The following is an 18525-nucleotide window of genomic DNA, read 5'->3' on the forward strand; positions in this document are numbered from 1 at the left end:
GTCCATCATCATAGTAAGATGTTGTAGAATCACTACTTGTCTTCTCTGTGTTGCACAGCCCTTCCTGTCCTCCCTCCACATTATACATGCTAATCATAATACACCTTTTCTTCTTCCCCGCCCTTATCCCTCCCTACCCTCCCATTCTCCCCAATCTCTTTCCCTTTGGTAACTGTTAGTCCATTCTTGGGTTCTGTGATTCTGATGCTGTTTTGTTCCTTCAGTTTTTCTTTTGTTCTTATACTCCACAGATGAGGGAAATCATTTGGTATTTGTCTTTCTCTGCTTGGCTTATTTCACTAAGCATAATACCCTCTAGCTCCATCCATGTTGCAAATGGTAGGATTTGTTTTCTTCTTATGGCTGAATAATATTCCATTGTGTATATGTACCACATCTTTATCCATTTCTCTACTGATGGACACTTAGGTTGCTTCCATTTCTTGGTGATTGTAAATAGTGCTGTGATAAACATAGGGGTGCATCAGTCTTTTTCAAACTGGAGTGCTGCATCCTTAGGGTAAATTCCTAGAAGTGGAATTCCTGGGTCAAACGGTAAGTCTATTTTGAGTATTTTGAGGAACCTCCATATTGCTTTCCACAATGGTTGAACTAATTTACATTCCCACCAACAGTGTAGGAGGGTTCCCCTTTCTCCACAACCTTGCCAAGATTTGTTGTTGTTTGTCTTTTGGATGGTAGCCATCCTTACTGGTGTAAGGTGATACCTCATTGTGGTTTTAATTTGCATTTCTCTCATAACTAGTGATGTGGAGCATCTTTTCATGTCTGTTGGCCATCTGAATTTCTTCTTTGGAGAACTGTCTGTTCAGCTCTTCTGCCCATTTTTTAATTGGATTATTTGCTTTTTGTTTGTTGGGGTACATGAGCTCTTTATATATTTTGAATGTCAAGCCTTTATCGGATCTGTCATTTACGAATATATTCTCCCATACTGTAGGGTACCTTTTATTCTATTGATGGTGTCCTTTGCTGTACAGAAGCTTTTCAGCCTGATATAGTCCCACTTGTTCATTTTTGCTTTTGTTTCCCTTGCCTGGGGAGATATGTTCATGAAGAAGTCGCTAATGTTTATGTCCAAGAGATTTTTGCCAATGTTTTTTTCTAAGAGTTTTATGGTTTCATGGCTTACATTCAGGTCTTTGATCCATTTTGAATTTACTTTTGTATATGGGGTTAGACAGTGATCCAGTTTCATTCTCTTACATGTAGCTGTCCAGTTTTGCCAGCACCATCTGTTGAAGAGACTGTCATTTCCCCATTGTATGTCCATGGCTCCTTTATTGAATATTAATTGACCATATATGTTTGGGTTAATGTCTGGAGTCTGTAATCTGTTCCACTGGCCTGTGGCTCTATTCTTGTGCCAGTACCAAATTGTCTTGATTACTATGGCTTTGTAATAGAGCTTGAAGTTGGGGAGTGAGATTCCCCCACACTTTATTCATCTTTCTCAGGATTGCTTTGGCTATTCGGGATCTTTGGTGTTTCCATATGAATTATTGAACTATTTGTTCCAGTTCGTTGAAGAATGTTATTGGTAATTTCATAGGGATTGCATCAAATCTGTATATTGCTTTGGGCAGGATGGCCATTTTGACAATGTTAATTCTTCCTAGCCAAGAGCATGGGATGAGTTTCCATTTGTTAGTGTCCACTTTAATTTCTATTTAGAGTGTCTTATAGTTTTCAGGGTATAGGTCTTTCACTTCTTTGGTTAGGTTTATTCCTAGGTATTTTATTCTTTTTGATGCAATTGTGAATGGAATGGTTTTCCTGATTTCTCTTTCTATTGGCTCATTGTTAGTGTATAGGAAAGCCACAGATTTCTGTGTGTTAATTTTGTATCCTGCAACTTTGCTGTATTCCGATATCAGTTCTATTTGGAGTGGATTCTTCAGGGTTTTTATGTACAATATTATGCCATCTGCAAATACTGACAGCTTAACTTCTTCTTTACCAATCTGGATTCCTTGTATTTCTTTGTTTTGTCTAATTTCCATGGCTAGGACCTCCAGTACTATGTTAAATAACAGTGGGGAAAGTGGGCATCCCTGTCTTGTTCCTGATCTCAGAGGAAAAGCTTTCAGCTTCTCACTGTTCAGTATGATGTTGGCTGTGGGTTTATCATATATGGCCTTTATTATGTTGAGGTACTTGCCCTCTGTACCCATTTTGCTGAGAGTTTTTATCATGAATGGATGTTGAACCTTGTCAAATTCTTTTTCAGCATCTATGGAGATGATCGTGTGGTTTTTGTCTTTCTTTTTGTTTATGTAGTGGATGATGTTGATGGATTTTCAAATGTTGTACCATCCTTGCATCCCTGGGATGAATCCCACTTGGTCATGGTGTATGATCCTTTTGATGTACTTTTGAATTCGGTTTGCTAATATTTTGTTGAGTATTTTTGCATCTACGTTCATCAGGGATATTGGTCTGTAGTTTTCTTTTTTGGTGTCGTCTTTGGCTGGTTTTGATATTAGGGTGATGTTGGCTTCATAGAATGAGTTTGGGAGTATTCCCTTGTCTTCTATTTTTTGGAAAACGTTAAGGAGAATGGGTATTATATCTTCTCTGTATGTCGGACAAAATTCCGAGGTAAATCCATCTGGCCCGGGGGTTTTGTTCTTGGGTTGTTTTTTGATTACCACTTCAATTTCTTTGCTGGTAATTGGTGTGTTTAGATTTTGTGTTTCTTCCTTGGTCAGTCTTGGAAGGTTGTATTTGTCTAGGAAGTTGTCCATTTCTTCTAGGTTTTCTAGCTTGTTAGCATATAGATTTTCATAGTAGTCTCTAATAATTCTTTGTATTTCTGTTGGGTCCGTCATGATGTTTCCTTTCTCATTTCTGATGCTGTTGATGTGCATTGATTCTCTTTTTCTCTTAATAAGTCTGGCTAGAGGCTTATCTCTTTTGTTTCTTTTCTCAAAGAACCAGCTCTTGGTTTCATTGATTTTTCCTATTGTTTTATCCTTCTCAATTTTGTTTATTTCTTCTCTGATCTATATTATGTCCCTCTTTCTGCTGACTTTAGGCCTCATTTCTTCTTTTTCAAATTTTGATAATTGTGACTTTAGACTATTCATTTGGGTTTGTTCTTCCTTCTTTACATATGCCTGGATTGCTATACACTTTCCTCTTAAGAGTGCTTTCGCTACATCCCACAAAAGTTGGGGCTTTGTGTTGTTGTTGTCATTTATTTCCATATATTGCTGGATCTCCATTTTAATTTGGTCATTGATCCATTGACTATTTAGAAGTATGTTGTTAAGCCTCCATGTGTTTGTGAGCCTTTTTGCTTTCTTTGTACAATTTATTTCTAGTTGTATTTCTAGTTTTATTATAGTTTTGTGGTGTGAAAAGTTGGTTGGTAGAATTTCAAGCTTTTTGAATTTACTGAGACTCTTTTTGTGGCCTAGTATGTGGTCTATTCTGGAGAATATTCCATGTGCACTTGAGAAGAATGTGTATCCTGTTGCTTTTGGGTGCAGAGTTCTATAGATGTCTATTAGGTCCATCTGTTCTAGTGTGTTGTTCAGTGCCTCTGTGTCCTTACTTATTTTCTGTCTGTTGGATGTGTCCTTTGGAGTAAATGGTGTGTTGAAGTCTCCTAAAATGAATGCATTGCATACTATTTCCTCCTTTAGTTATGTTAGTATTTGTTTCACATATGCTGGTGCTCCTGTGTTGGGTGCATATATATTTATAATGGTTATATTCTCTTGTTGGACTGAGCCCTTTATCATTATGTAATGTCCTTCTTTATCCCTTGTTACTTTCTTTGTTTTGAAGTCTATTTTGTCTGATACTAGTACTGGCACACCTGCTTTTCTCTCCCTATTGTTTCCATGAAATATCTTTTTCCATCCCTTGACTTTTAGTCTGTGCATGTCTTTGGGTTTCAGGTGAGTCTCTGGTAAGCAGCATATAGATGGGTCTTGTTTTTTTTTTTTTATCCATTCAGGGCTCTATGTCTTTTGATTGGTGCATTCAGTCCATTTACATTTAGGGTGAATATTGATAGGTATGTACTTATTGCCATTTCAGGCTTTAGATTTGTGGTTACCAAAGGTTCCAGGTTACTTTCCTTACTATCTAAGAGTCTAACTTAACTCACTTAGTATGCTGTTACAAACACAATCTAAAGGTTCTTTTCTATTTCTCCTCCGTTTTCTTTCTCCTTCATTCTTTATATATTAGGTATCAAGTTCTGTACTTTTTGTCTATCCCTGATTGACTTTGGGGATAGTCAATTTAATTTTGCATTTGCCTTGCAATCAGCTGCTCTACCCTCCCTACCATGATATTACTACCTCTAGTGACAGCTATCCAACCCTAGGAACACTTCCATCTATAGCAGTCCCTCCAAAATAGACTGCAGAGGTGGTTTGTGGGAGGTAAACTCTCTCAGCTTTTGCTTATAGAAATTGTTTAATCCCTCCTTAAAATTTAAATGATAATCTCACCAGATCAAGTAATCTTGGTTGCAGAATTTAATGCCTTCTGCTTCATGGCATTAAATACATCAATGCACTCCCTTCTGGCCTGTAAGGTTTCTGCTGAGAAGTCTGATGTTAGTCTGATGGGCTTTCCTTTGTATGTGGTCTTATTCCTGCCTCTGGCTGCTTTTAACAGTCTGTCCTTATCCTTGATCTTTCCCATTTTAATTACTATGTGTCTTGGTGTTGTCTTCCTTGGGTCCCTTGTGTTGTGAGATCTGTGGATATCCATTGCCTGAGAGACTATCTCCTTCCCCAGATTGGGCAAGTTTTCAGCAACTACCTCCTCAAAGACACTTTCTATCCCTTTGTCTCTCTCTTTTTCTTCTGGTATCCCTATAATGCGAATATTGTTCTGCTTGGATTGGTCACACAGTTCTCTCAATATTCTTTCATTTTTAGAGATCCTTTTTTCTCTCTGTGCCTCAGCTTCTTTGTATTCCTCTTCTCTAGTTTCTATTTCATTCATCATCTCCTACACCGTATCCAGCCTGCTTTTAATACCCTCCATCATGTTCTTCAATGATTGGATCTCTGACCTGAATTCATTCCTGAGTTCTTGGATGTCTTTCCATACCTCCATTAGGATGTTGATTATTTTTATTTTGAACCCCTTTCAGGAAGAGACACGAGGTCCACATCATTTATATCTTTCTCGGGAGTTGTATTAACAATTTTCCTCTGGACAAGGTTCCTTTGGCGGTTCATGTTTGTATATGGGGCCCTCTAGTGTCCAGAGGCTCTATTCTGGAGCTGCTGAGCCCCTGAAGCAAAGTTGCGGGTCACAGGGGAGTGGCACTGGTGCCTGGGGGTAGGAAAGAGCTGTTCCCCGCCTCCCAGCTACTGTGCCTGTCTCCACTGCCTGAGCCAGTGGACTGGTCACACAGGTACAAGTTTTTGTCCCAGAGCAGCCGGATATGGATCCCTGCTTTCCACAAGCAGCCAGAATCCCAGTCTCCCCAGGAACTCTGCCTGTATTAACTTTCCAACCCGGTAGTCATGCAAGTCTCATGAAAGCACCATGAAATGTAGGTTTAAGCTCCCAGAGCAGATCTCTGGAGCTAGGTATTCAGCAGTTCCAAGAATTCCACTCCCTTCCTGCTCCATTTGTCTTCCTCCACCAGTGAGATGGGGTGGGGGGCAGAGCCACAGTTCTCGTACGTTACTCTGCTCTTTTCTCCAGGTGTGTGCAGTCTGACGCCGTCCTCTTTCCTGTTGCTCTCTCAGGATTAGTTGCACTAATTAAATTTTCTAATTGTATCCAGTTTTAGGAGGAAGCCTCTGTCTCTCCTCTCACGCCGCCATCTTTAATCCCATTTCTTCCTATCATTTTTAGACCATCTTCTTTATAGTAACATGTCCCTATCCTCATTTCACTGGTGAAGAGTAAAGATTCTGGAGCTAGACTGCCTGAGTTTGAACACAGGTCTGTCATTTATTAGCTTTGTGACTCAACTTCTTAATCTTTAAAGTGAGGATTATGGTAGCTACCATCCCATAAGATTGTTGTGAGATTTAGATGACTTAATGCATGTAAAGCCCTTCTATATGTGCCTAGTGTATATATGAGTGTTAACTGTTATTATTTGGTCCCTCAGTTATGTCCAAAACTTTTTCCTCTGGCTCTTTATATATAGCACCCATTTTTTGTACAGCCCAGGGCTAAGTACTGTGGGAGCCACAGATGTATAAACATTGTCTCCAGAACATGACAGTGATAGGTAGAAAGAAAGAATATGCATTAAAAGGGAGGTGATGATTAAATACTAAAAGAGATACAGACTCTAGGTACTGTAATTCACCAGAACCTGTAATCACTGGGATATGGAGGTCAGGGAAAGCCGCTTTGGATAAGTGACAATTTTAGCTGGGACTTAAAGAGTAGCTATAATTTGTTAAATAGGGGGAAAAAATGTTCAGTGTAGGCAAGGCATGGCTGCAAGAATGATCAGGATTTCATAGACCAGTCTGGCTGTAAAGAACTGGTTAGGAAGCAATGAAAGATTTTGAAAAACCTTGACTCTCAGCTATCAGAGTTTGAAAGTTGCAGTATGAGGATGGAGAGCCATTGAAAGTTTTCAAGCAAGAGAGACAAATGATTAAAGCAAGGGGATTGTTTTAGATTCCATATGTATCCTGATCTAGAGAGGAGAGCTTGATTCAGGGAGACCAAACAGGATGTAGTAGCAAAGCCTAGGTGTGAAGTGAAAAGGGGCTGAATCAGAATGGTTGCGCTGGGAGTAGAAAGAAAATCCTGAGAGCACGACAAAGGAAGAGTCAGCAGGACTTCCTAAGTGACCGACTAGAGCTGGAGGGTGGGATGTGCAGGAAAAGAGAAAAATCAAATTGGATTCAAAAGTTTCTGTCCTGGGTGATGAGGAGAGTGATGGTGGTAGAACAGGGGGAAATACAGCAGCTGGGAAGGAGAGCCGGTTTGCGAGAGACGAGTTCAGTTGTAGGTGCCTTTTCTTGGTGAGTTTAAGGCACGCAGAAGGCTTCTGGTTGGGTGGAAATTTCCACTAGGCAGAGGAGCAGACAGGTATCTGAGCTATTTCTGACTGCCCTGAAAAATAGGGAACTTGTTGCTGAGGGAAGAGAAGCTAAAGGGAAAGATTGAAAGTCATCCAGAGAGTTAGTGGTTGAAACTGAATGTCAAGCATTTAACAGCTTCTTCTAAGCACAGGTAATTTATGGATACATTCTCCGTGTTTAAAAAAAGAGAAAAGGCACAGAAGTAAATAGGATAAAATGTGGAAATCCCACTCCACCCTGCCTACTGCCCATAAGAGAACTCCTGTTACCATTTTGCTGTGTGTCCTCCCTTCCAGGCTCTTCCCTTTGCACTTCCCCCCAGGGAGATAGTACATTACTCCTTGCTGGGTGATTTGTGAGTTTCCCTAGGCACTGTCTCTGAGAGATCTTTCCATATTAGTCCCTCTAAATTCTAATTGCCCTTCTCCTTCTAACAACTGGAGAGATCTCAACAGTGGGCACTGAGCCAAGTATTTGGTTTATAAAGAAATCATAGTGTTTCTTTATATTTATTGTTGATGATAAATTTTTGCCATTTTTTCTGTTTAGTTGTTTATCGTTTTCTCTTTGGAAGGAGTCATTTGAGATACCTAGGTGATTTTAGGAAAAAACACTTTCAAGGTAATTAACTGGCATTATCTGCCCAAGAAGTTGGACAGATAGGAAGTTCAGTTTCTGAGGATATGCCCTATTATTTGTGCCCCGTGTTTTATCTTTATTAGCTGTGTAAACTGGGAAGCTGATAGCTGTGGACACTGGAAAGCTGGTATTTTCTGCATTTGAATATTCCCCTGGTTGCCATGATAAGGTTGCCATGATTCTTTTGCTTATTCTGTTCCTTCTTTTCCTCTCTATTGAAGGATATGCACTGTGTTTCTTCACAGAAATTTCCAAGGAAACTCTATTTCTTACGTTGAAGAAAATACATGGAAGTCATACACTTGGGTTGAGAAACTGTGAGTATATTCTCTCCAAATATGAACACAAAAAACTAACTGTATTGTAACATGTTTCTTGGTCAAGAGTTTTGAGGTCAGAAGTTCTGAGAAAAGGTATTTCCCTCTCAGTATCTCAAATCGACCTCTACTATTGCAATTCTATGTTTATTTCAGAAATTAAATTTGGTGGGTTCTCTTTAAGGGTCAACTTAAACTTACTTTCCAGTATGCAAGGAACACATGATCATGTTCTCGATATATAAAAATGAAATAACAGGAAGAGTGAAAACCTTCCGTGTGCCCTAACCCCTCACCACTGAGGTTACCACTACTCTGAATTTAGTATATATCCTTCCAGATATTTTTCCATGCATTTGTCTACATAAGTATTTACAGATAGCAAAATAGGTTTGTTGTGTGATTTTCTTACCTTTTCTACATGAAGGGTAACATCCTATGACTGAATGCTTTCACTTTTTGACACGATTTAGATTTCTTCCCACTACATAGAAGGCTACCCCATTTATTTAAACTCCTGCATAATATTTTATGGTACAGATTTATCACAGTTAATACTTCCTGTGTTGCTGGATGCTTAGATTCTGTTGTTTTCTTGTCACATGCATCGCTCCAATGAATATCCTTGTACTCGCATCTTTGTCAACATGAACAAGTATCTCCATAAAAGAGATATCTATAAGTGGAATTGTTGGGATTAAGACTGTGTAGGTAGAAAATTTGAATTGCCCTTAAAATGGTTGTGCAATTTATACTCTAATCAACAGAGATTGCCCTTGCTTTCAGATGCAGAGTTTCCAGGTGGTAGTAATTGAATTATTGTAAGCTATGAGAAAGGAATTAATCTATGAGGTGGAATTCATATCAATATGTGACTAACAGACCCTGTGAGGGAAAGCAGAATGTTTATATGCAGAACTTGGTGGAAATAGTTCACAAAGCAACATAGCATGTTCTCAGATCCCCAAGGTGCTTGAAGGATGTAAAACTGTTAGTATTACCTCCCAGGAAGGTGATTCCCAGGGAAGGGACATTTGCTTTTGAAATCTTGAAGACTTTCTTCTGTGGTGTATCTCTTATCACTCCCTTGCTCCACTCTGGGAGACACTGGCTGTATACTTTCCTGCTCATCAGGTGTGAAGAAATGGGTGCGAACCATCCTGCCCAGCAGGTTGTCTTTCCTGTGGGACTAGGTGAAGCAAAGGCGTGAACATTCGTGGGCAAACTCAGGTGTCAGGCTTGTCTGTGGATTATTCCTGTTCCCTTCATTCTGCATTCTGGAGAAATCATTGGCAGGATCTCTGTTTTCTAATTTATTCGTCAAAGGCGCATATATTGAGGGTTTTTATTATTATTAATAATAACACTCTTCATTCATGTAATCCTGAGTTGATTCTTTTTCATGGACGCACTCTCTGACTCAGGATATCAGTTATGCCATTCTAAAGTCCTCTCGTGCTCCCTCTCTTCGCTCTGGTTCATTGGCTATCAGCTCATTTGCTTTTGTTTTCTTTCCATAATGGAGCTGGCTTTCTTTGTCATTTGGTCATTCCTGAGTGCAGTTCGTCTTTGAGTTGAGATTCTCCTGCCTGTGTTTCCTGGCTCTCGGACAGAGGTGACTTGAGCTGCTGGGGCTTGTTATTCCTAAAGGAGTCCCTGAAAGTCAGAGGAGGTGGGAGGTGGCTTCTGGTGGCTAGACAGAGCACCCACCTTTCCCCCAGGTTCTGGGCCCCTGGCCCGTTGAGCACGGATGCTCCTACCTGGAGGAAAACGCCCTTTGCTCTCTGGCCTGAGGAGGAAGGATTTGGGGCCACGTGCTGCCCCTGCTCCTGCAGCAGCATTTCAGCTCGTCACCCTGTGGGTAATTCCAGGCCATTTCTGGTAGAGAAGCATGTGTGGAGCTGCTCCCACACTTTGCAGTAAGGTTGTGGAGTTTTTAATCATGTCTTTTCCATCATTCTTAGGGATTTAGCTGGTGGTTGGAGGAGTAGAGGCTTGGCATTTTCCCATTTGCCAACTTGAAATAGCACAACTTCTTAGGAGAACAGTTTTGTACCCCCGCTGGATCCTAGGGAAACTCAGGCAAATGCATATCAAAATAGAAGTATAAGATAGTTTAAAGCAGCATTGTTTGTACTAACGAAAGCTAGAAAAATCTTTATATCCCTCAACAGTAGAGTGAATAAATAAAGTCTAGCATAGTTATACAATGGAATATTATTCTTTAGAAACATAATGCAAGGCACGTAAGTTATCTTAAATTTTCTGGTAGCCACTTAAAAAATAAAAGTAAAAAGAAACAGATGTAATGTGAAGGCATTTTATTTAAACCTTATGTCCAAAATATTATTATTTCAACATGTAATCATTCTATACATTAAGATAGTCTGCATTTTTTCTGTCTTTAAAATATCCAAAGTATTTTAATTTCTACCTGCAATTGGTATGAAACTTACGCATTTATATTCTTTTTTCCCTACTAACTCTGTAAAATCTCAGTTTAGTTGCAAGATTTTTATCAGAAGTTACTTGGTCTCTCTTTAGATTTCATAAAATTTACAGTTGGAAAAATAGTATCATATGCCCGAGTTATTGCAGAATACTGAAATGTTTTCCAATAACTGCATCAAATATCAGTTTCTAATTTAATTTTTAAAATAGTTAAAATTAATTAAATTAAAATTCAGGTTCTCAGTCACACCAGCCACTTTCAAATACTCAGTAGCCACATGTAGACGAGCATGTAACTCTAGGCATTAAAGTGAACCAACCTCAGGGGCATGTGACAATAGAATGAATTTACAAGGTAAGGTTGAATGAAAGAAGCAGTGTAGAAAGTAATACATATATAATATGATTCCATTTATATACTAAGTTCAAGAAGAGGCAAGACTGCACTATGTTGCTTATGGCTGGCACCTCAAAGGTAAGACCACATTCCAAAAGCAGGGAAATGAGTTAAAAAGTCAGGACAGTGGTTACCTCTAGTGGGTCAGAGAGCAGTTTGTTGGGAAAGGGGCACACTGAGGGCTTCTGGGATGCTGACAGTGTTCTTGACATGAATGGTGTTACATGGGTATTTGCTTCATAATTATTAACATGGACATTTTAACTTTTTTATCAAGGTATCATTGGTATACACTCTGATGAAGATATCACATGAAAAACATTGTTTACTACTTGTCTTCTGTGTGCTACACTGTATTCACTGTGACCTCCACACACACCATGTGTACCAATCATAGTACCCCTCAATCCCCTTCTCCATCCCTCCGCACCCAGCCTTCCCCACACCTCCTCTTTAGTAACTGCTAGACCCTTCTCAGAGTCTGTGAGTCTGCTGCTGTATTAAATGGGACATTTTTCTTATGTGTATTTTAATGCACTTTTTAGTTCCCCGAAACAATATTTTTAGTGGTGGAGGGGATTGAACAGCTTCACTTGCAGCCTTGACATAGTTCTGTGTGGGGCTCCCATAATAAGGTTCAGGCAAAGAGAGTGGGAGGAAATGGCAGTTCTGCTGACGATGGTGCCACCCACAGTTGGGTTCTAAACGAGACTTGGGGATCGAGAGAGTAGGTACTAAATACATATTTTGGTGTTTGGAGTGGAGAGTTGTGTGTGTGTGTGTGTGTGTGTGTGTGTGTGTGATGAAGAGAGAGGGACACAGAGGAGGACATGACAGGAAAGATGTGAATGAAAACAGAGCAGAGATCACCATCCCTAAATTAAATAAGAATTAGGTTGTTTAGGTGGTACCATTATCATTACCCAGGTCTCCCACTCATGTAGAAAATAGTCCTGTACAGTAAATCATTTTAATTATTTTGCATTTTGATTCAGAAGTAACCTTTCCATTTTTCAGAATTCTCAGTGACAATCAGTTGAGTGAATTACATAAAGACTCATTGGAAGGCCTGCTACCCCTCCAGTATTTGTAAGTTACTTACTCACATTTATTTATGAGCTTTTAGTTATATTATCTATAACATAAATAAGAGTTTAAATTAGACAAGTTCTATAATTTCTCCCAACAATAAAAATTTATAATTCTGTACGTCTGTGCAGGGAGGGTGCTAGCCACTCTCTAGCATTAAATACCTCCTATGTGTTTTCAATTTTTTGATCATGTGGACAAGATACAGATAGAAAAACCCTTCAGTTACAGAGGAAAAGTGGTAATGAGGTCTGAGCAATTATAGACACCCATAGGAGCCTTGTTATATAAGTGTTCCTATGCCCTCTGTTTATATTAACATTTAGTTTATGGCCTGTGGATCAAATCCAGCCCATGGTCCATTTTTATACAGCCCTTAAGAGTGATTTCTACATTTTTCAAGGGGCATAAAAGGAAAAAAGAAAAGAAAGAAAGAAAAATATGCAACAGAGACTCCACGTATCCTGAAAAGCCTACAATATTTACTTTCAGGCCTTCACAGGAAAGATTTGTAAAAGTTGGTTTAGTGAGATGAGAGGAATTAAAGTGAACGTCATATTGTCACTTCAAAGACAAGAAAATATAGAATATTTACATTAACTTGAATGCCATTAACCCAGAATATTTTTATAATTTAATCTAAATTAACATCAAAACATTAAGTACTTAGGCAGAAGAATTATGTAAACAACATTATCAAGAACATAGCTACCAAGAGAAGAGACTGGTGTTTACGATTTCAGTGCAGGGATGGTACCAATATTAAAAACAGATGTTTGAATTGGTGATTAACTGCTATAGTTGGAAATGTTTACATTGACACTAAATAAGCATATTAGAAATGGCCCTAACTTCTCTAATTACCAACTAATTGGCACCAGTCTCATTGTCAAGTAAGTAATGCCTGCATAGTACTTCTTTTTGTTTGGAAGTAAGCAGATACTCTGTTGCTATAAAAGCTCAATGTTTATTCTTTGTCTTTAGCATGCAGAACTGTATATGTCATCCTTATTACCCTAATTAATGATGCTCTTTTGCAAACAGATTCTTCTTGCAAAATAGAAGCTTAAGGGAATCGGATGTAAAGGGCCTCACATGACAATAAAAATAGTCCCTTGAGTTTTCAAACCTTCCAAGCCATAAGGGACACTTTTGTATTGATCTTAGGTACCTCTGCCATCTGGGCTCCAAACCTTGCAAACACAAATGAAATAACTGCTCAGTGGATTAGGCCCTTCATTACTTCTTTTATAAAATATTTTGTAAGCTAAGTATTTCATTCTCATAAGTATGCTCATTACTTTAAAAAAATGCCAATTGATAAAAAAGCCAAAAAAGAATATGACAACCACTGTGCCTCATATTACAGGCACAAAGATGGTAAGACAGGGTTCCTACTGTCTTATGATCACTGTGCATAGGCACTGATTGAATGACAAAGTGCTGCGGAGGCACAGAAGAGGGAGCTATTTGAAAAGCCATTTATTTTTAAATGATCACTTTTCTTCTACTCCCCAGCTCTTCATTCATTTTATAAATATTTGAGTTTATGTCCATGCATCAGTTTTAAAAATGGTAGACAGCGAAGGTACGTAAGAAGGAAGTTTATGCTCAGAGGAAATGGATGTGAAAATAACTATATTAAGAAGAGGAAATGGATGTGGGCAGTGAGAGGTATGAATTGTTCAGGGAGCACAAAAGTGGGGAAAAAGACTTCAAGGTGGTAAAAAAGATGCTACAAGAGCAATGCTGTTAGGGCAACAGCTTGAGGGGCTTTTGGGTATCGTCAGACAGACATCTTGGGAAGAATAAGTTTGCAAAAGAAGAGTGGCAGAAAGGCAGCACACGGGAAAAATAGCTTGTCCTATAGAGTACATCGGGTGTTAGGGCGAGACCTTCTGGGGCTTTGAAGGCCAAGCCAAGGGTAACAAGCTGTCATGCTATCTCGGCAGCACTCCAGGACAAACTTCAGCCTGCTGGAAGATCACTTGGAGGGCTTCTCACAGCCCAAGCACCCACCCACAGTTACTGATTCAGTTGGTCCTGAGTAGGGCTGAGAATTTACATCTTTGATAAATTCCCAGGCGATGCTGGTGTTTGAGAACCACTCATGGAGAGTTAATGTGGTGACTTTGTGCAGGACAGATTAGAAAGGAGTGAACCAGAGGCAGGCATACCCTTCAGAAGAGTTAATACGCATCTAGGTGAAAAGTGAGGGATTAAGCCTGAATCAATGGAAATAAGAGAGTCACCTGTAACAGTCAAGAGTGAGTGATTTAAAATAAAAATCCAACACCATGTTGCTGTTTTTTTTGTCCCACCACTGTGCAACTGAAGCAGTTAAATTCATGGAATATTAAAGCAATGGAAACCAAAAAGGAGCTACCATTAAAATAATAGAAAGTATAATTCTGAATTGGTTTAAAGCAACTATTAGTTAGAGGAGTAACTTCCTTTCAAATTATGTGAAAGACATCTTTTATTTTTTTTCTGGTGTTGAAATGGCCTAGAAAGAATAAAACCAGAAAGGTTTGTAAATGTGAGAATATTCCTTTCAATATTGGAAATTATATATGGAGATAAAAACTTTTGAGCTCCTACTATGGAATTTGATGGGACCACAAAAGTTGATCTAATCAGTCCTTCTGCTCTCAGGAAGGATTATCTCAACAATCTCTCAAGATCTATGGTTGTATATTTTATTTACGAAGATAATGAAAGTGAGACTTAGGTGAGGGCAGGGATAGGGGCTCTGGAAGGTTCACATAATTTCTAACGTGTAGAGTTTAGATAAGAGTTACTTATTCAATGTGACTATTCTAACCTCTACTAGTTATCTCTGTTAATTAGATATCTGATAGCTGAGACAATATTTTTCCTTTTCCTTTTCATTTTTCTAGAGATTTATCCTGCAATGAAATACAATCTATTGAAAGACGTACATTCGAATCACTACCTTTTCTGCAGTTTATGTAAGTTACAAGTACAAATTAATTATGTTTGTAATTTTTATAAACTTAATTGTAAACCTCTTTGTTATTCATTTTGAAAATTGAAATATTTTAAATGGAGAGCTACTAAAATTATGTGGCCACATCCTTTTTGTGTCTAAGAAATCCTGGTATAAGAATTATCATATCAATCCGAGTGACTGATTCTAGAGCAGGGGTTCTCAAGTAGGATGATTTTGTGCCCAGGAGACACTAGGCCGTGTCGGGACACATTTCGGTTGTCAGAACTGCAGCTATGCTGCTGGCATCTGGGGGGCTGAGGCCGGAGATGCTGCTCAATAGCCTACAGTGCCCAGAACAGCGCCCACAAGGATTATTCTGCCCAAGATGTCAACAGTGCAGTCATGGAACCCTTTTCTAGAGAATTAAGGATCACTTAGAAGAGTGTGTTTTGAGCACTTATTCCTTTGTATCTAGCAATACATGTGTAAACATGAAAGTATAAATCTTTCATACAAATATATTTTATTTTATTCATATTTTCTGTAATAATACCACTGATACCAGGAAAAAACCTAGATGTCAATTACTAATCCATCTTTCTCTTTTTTATAAAACAAGTGTACTTGACAGACAATCGTTTTTTTATACAAATGTTAAAAATAAAACAAATATCTTCCATAGTGAGATTTCTTTAGTGTACGAGGAAGTATTGAGGTTATGTTTCATCATATACAGATTAGAATCCCTGCCAAGGGGTAAATGTTCTGAAATAATATTTTTCTTCTTTTTCTTGCATATTTTTTTTGTAGAAATCTTGGTTGCAATCTAATTACAGAAGTGAGCTTTGGAACATTTCAGGCCTGGCATGGAATGCAGTTCTTACACACATTGTAAGTGAAATAGAAGATGAATATGTGTAAAAAAAATGATGTGTAAAAACATGATACAGTTACTGGTTAGCTGCGGGTAAGCTCAGTATGAGCTCTGAAAAATTGTGTTAAGATCCATTTTTTTGCAATGAGGAAAGGAAGGTACAGAGAGAGGGGCCAAGAGACATGTCTGAGTCATACATGGCAGGCTCCGCTTTCCTGATCTTTTGCACAGGCAACAACAGCACTCCAGCATGTAACACCCACGCCAGCATTGTCACGGGGATCCACGACTGTGACGCTCTCCTTGGTGGGTGGGTCTCACAGTTCCACTTCTGAACCTAACTGTTTCCTGCTCTTGGAACACAGCGCTGAAAGAACTAGGTTCAGCACAAAGTTCTCCAGGGAGCAACTGGTGTCGGTGCTTCCTCAGCCATCAGTTTCTTTTAAATGAAAGGAGTTCTGAAAACTTGCCACACGGATCTTCTCTCCCCAGTCACCCAGAAAAATACCTTTCAAACTGTGTTCAACTCTGATGTGCATTATCTGTGAGCAGTAGGAACCTTTGAGGAATGGAAAAACATGTTTGTGTTAAGCTGTCATGTGCAAAATAGTCATAAAGAAAATACATTGCTGTAGCCTCATTCCATATACTTTCTTTACTGACTATCCAATAAGAAATGGGGGTTTTCCTCCCTTTTGCTTGAGTGCTCTGTGGCACAGCCGAGTTCTCTGTGACACAGGCAAATCACTGGGTTTCATAGTTTTCAGTGAATCAATCTTGTGTTTCTTTGGCTGAATTTTTTCCTAAGACTTATTCTTTGTGATGCTGTTAGACTTGGAATTGTTTTCTCAATTTCATTTTTGGATTGTTCACTGCTAGTGTACAGAAATACAGCTAATTTTTGCTTACTGATTTTGTCTTCCACAACCCTGCTGACCTCATTGATTAGTGCTAACGGTTTTTTTCTAGATTCTTAGGAATATGTGTCATGGGCTTCCAGTTTCCCAGGAATGTGGTGGAGCCGTTCAAAGTCTCTATGAACATCTCCTCCCTCAGCTTGTCCTTTTAAGCTTTTTTGTTCGGCTGTTTTTTGTCCACTACCTCACACACCTACCACATTAAACCATTTACCTGTAATTGTTTTAAAAAATGCCCTCTGAGGAGAGGCTTATAGCACTAGGCAGCTCCCAGTCAGGTCAAAGACAAGCCTTTCAGGGAAGGTCCTCCAGGGCACCACCAGACAGTAACACGGAGACAAGTCATTGGGAAGGAGGCTCTGAAGGAACTCAGGCTGTTTTTCAAAGCTACCACTGGATGGAGAGCAAAGGTCTAGGAGAAGTTAAAGCAGCACAGATCTCACTGTTTGTAGAGAAATTAATGTTTTTCTTGAATAAATTCTCCCCACATTGCTGTAAGCCCACTGATTAAATATCCAGAGTTTGGAAAAAGCTGGTTTGGCCATTTCTGCTAGTTTTTTGTTGTTGTTGTTGTTGTTGTCGTCATTACTTTTATAGGATAAATTTTCAGATGCCCTTACTCCATCATTTTCTCTCCTGCAACATGGTTTTAAATCTCTAAAGTCTCAAAGACCACAGGATAATTAGATATTTAAGCATGGGAGGTGGTTAGGGAAAAGGAATAAAAAGAGAAAATGTAATTCTCATAGAGGTTTCCCGGATGGGTAGATCAAGTTCGAAAAGGTATTTCTATATTTAGTGCCGTCAAAATTGAGGTTAGAGTAAAAGGTGTCTTAAATCCCTTTCTCCCATACAAGTTAAACCCAGGCTTTGGAACCAGAGCTGAGTTCAGATTTCAGCTCTGCTTCTTAGTACTAGCTTGATGATTTAGGACAAGTTATATAACCTCTGTTTACCTCCTCAGTTTCCTTCCTTGTAAAATGGGGTAATAATAATAATAATATGTATCACACAAGGTTATTGTGACGATTAAATGTGAAAAGCTGATCACAGATGCCTGGCGCCCAATAGATATTAGTTGTGATAATATTCTGCAAAATGTACTAATGATTCTTGAGTAAAGTTAATTTACAAGAAGATTTTTCCTTCCTGTTTTTTTTTTTTTTTTTGGTCTGTTGTTTGTTTTAAAGAATTGAGAAGAAAATCTCAGCATTTTGGAATAAAAATTTGCATCAAAAATGAATTTGTTCATTATATTGATGTGTAAGCAAAATGTTATTTATTTATTCAAAAAACTTTTATTAAATACCTAGTAAACACCAGGCACCATGTCAGGCACAGGAGTGACACTGACAGTAAAGTGTGGTCCCTGCCGTCAAGGAGCTGACAATCCAGGAGACTGACAAGTGAACAGGTGATTGTGTGCCAGTGTAGCCAAGGCTGTGACGGGAGCAGGGGTTTTACTGCCTCCTCTCAGGTTTATCCCTGTCTCTTTGGATCGAAAAGCAAGGAACTGGTCCTGCTGTCACTGCGTGGTTTAAACTGTGGAACTGTTTTAATTTCCAGAACTGAAAGAAAAGCACCTTGGATTATGGAGGACCTAGGAATACCATTTCCTTCAGAAGAAGGGGATTTCCTCCCAGCATAATCACTTTGTGGGATTCTCAATCTGAAAAGTTTTTGCTTTCCACTTTTTTCTGTGTTTTTCCTCTTTCTCTTCTCCCCTTTATCATCTAGAGAGCTAGGTAGGTAGTTCCCAAAGCAAGAGTGCTTTACAGACTCTAAGTGTGATTTATAGGTAAAGACAGATAACGATTTTTTCTTATAACCTTT

The 18525-nt window shown here is 38.9% G+C and overlaps 1 protein-coding gene across 1 annotated transcript in view; it reads left to right on the forward strand.

The window, feature by feature from the left end:
* The window catches only part of LRRC37B (leucine rich repeat containing 37B), a 50935-nt gene that overhangs the window by 2166 nt on the left and 30244 nt on the right, over nt 1-18525 (forward strand). Inside the window, exons 3-6 of the mRNA XM_073235242.1 lie at nt 7940-8011; nt 11877-11948; nt 14849-14920; nt 15712-15792. Of these exons, the coding sequence (XP_073091343.1) occupies nt 7940-8011; nt 11877-11948; nt 14849-14920; nt 15712-15792 (297 nt within the window). The remainder of the gene's footprint in view (nt 1-7939; nt 8012-11876; nt 11949-14848; nt 14921-15711; nt 15793-18525) is intronic.

Source organism: Manis javanica, chromosome 4 (genome assembly GCF_040802235.1).
Source record: "Manis javanica isolate MJ-LG chromosome 4, MJ_LKY, whole genome shotgun sequence".
NCBI lineage: Eukaryota > Metazoa > Chordata > Mammalia > Pholidota > Manidae > Manis > Manis javanica.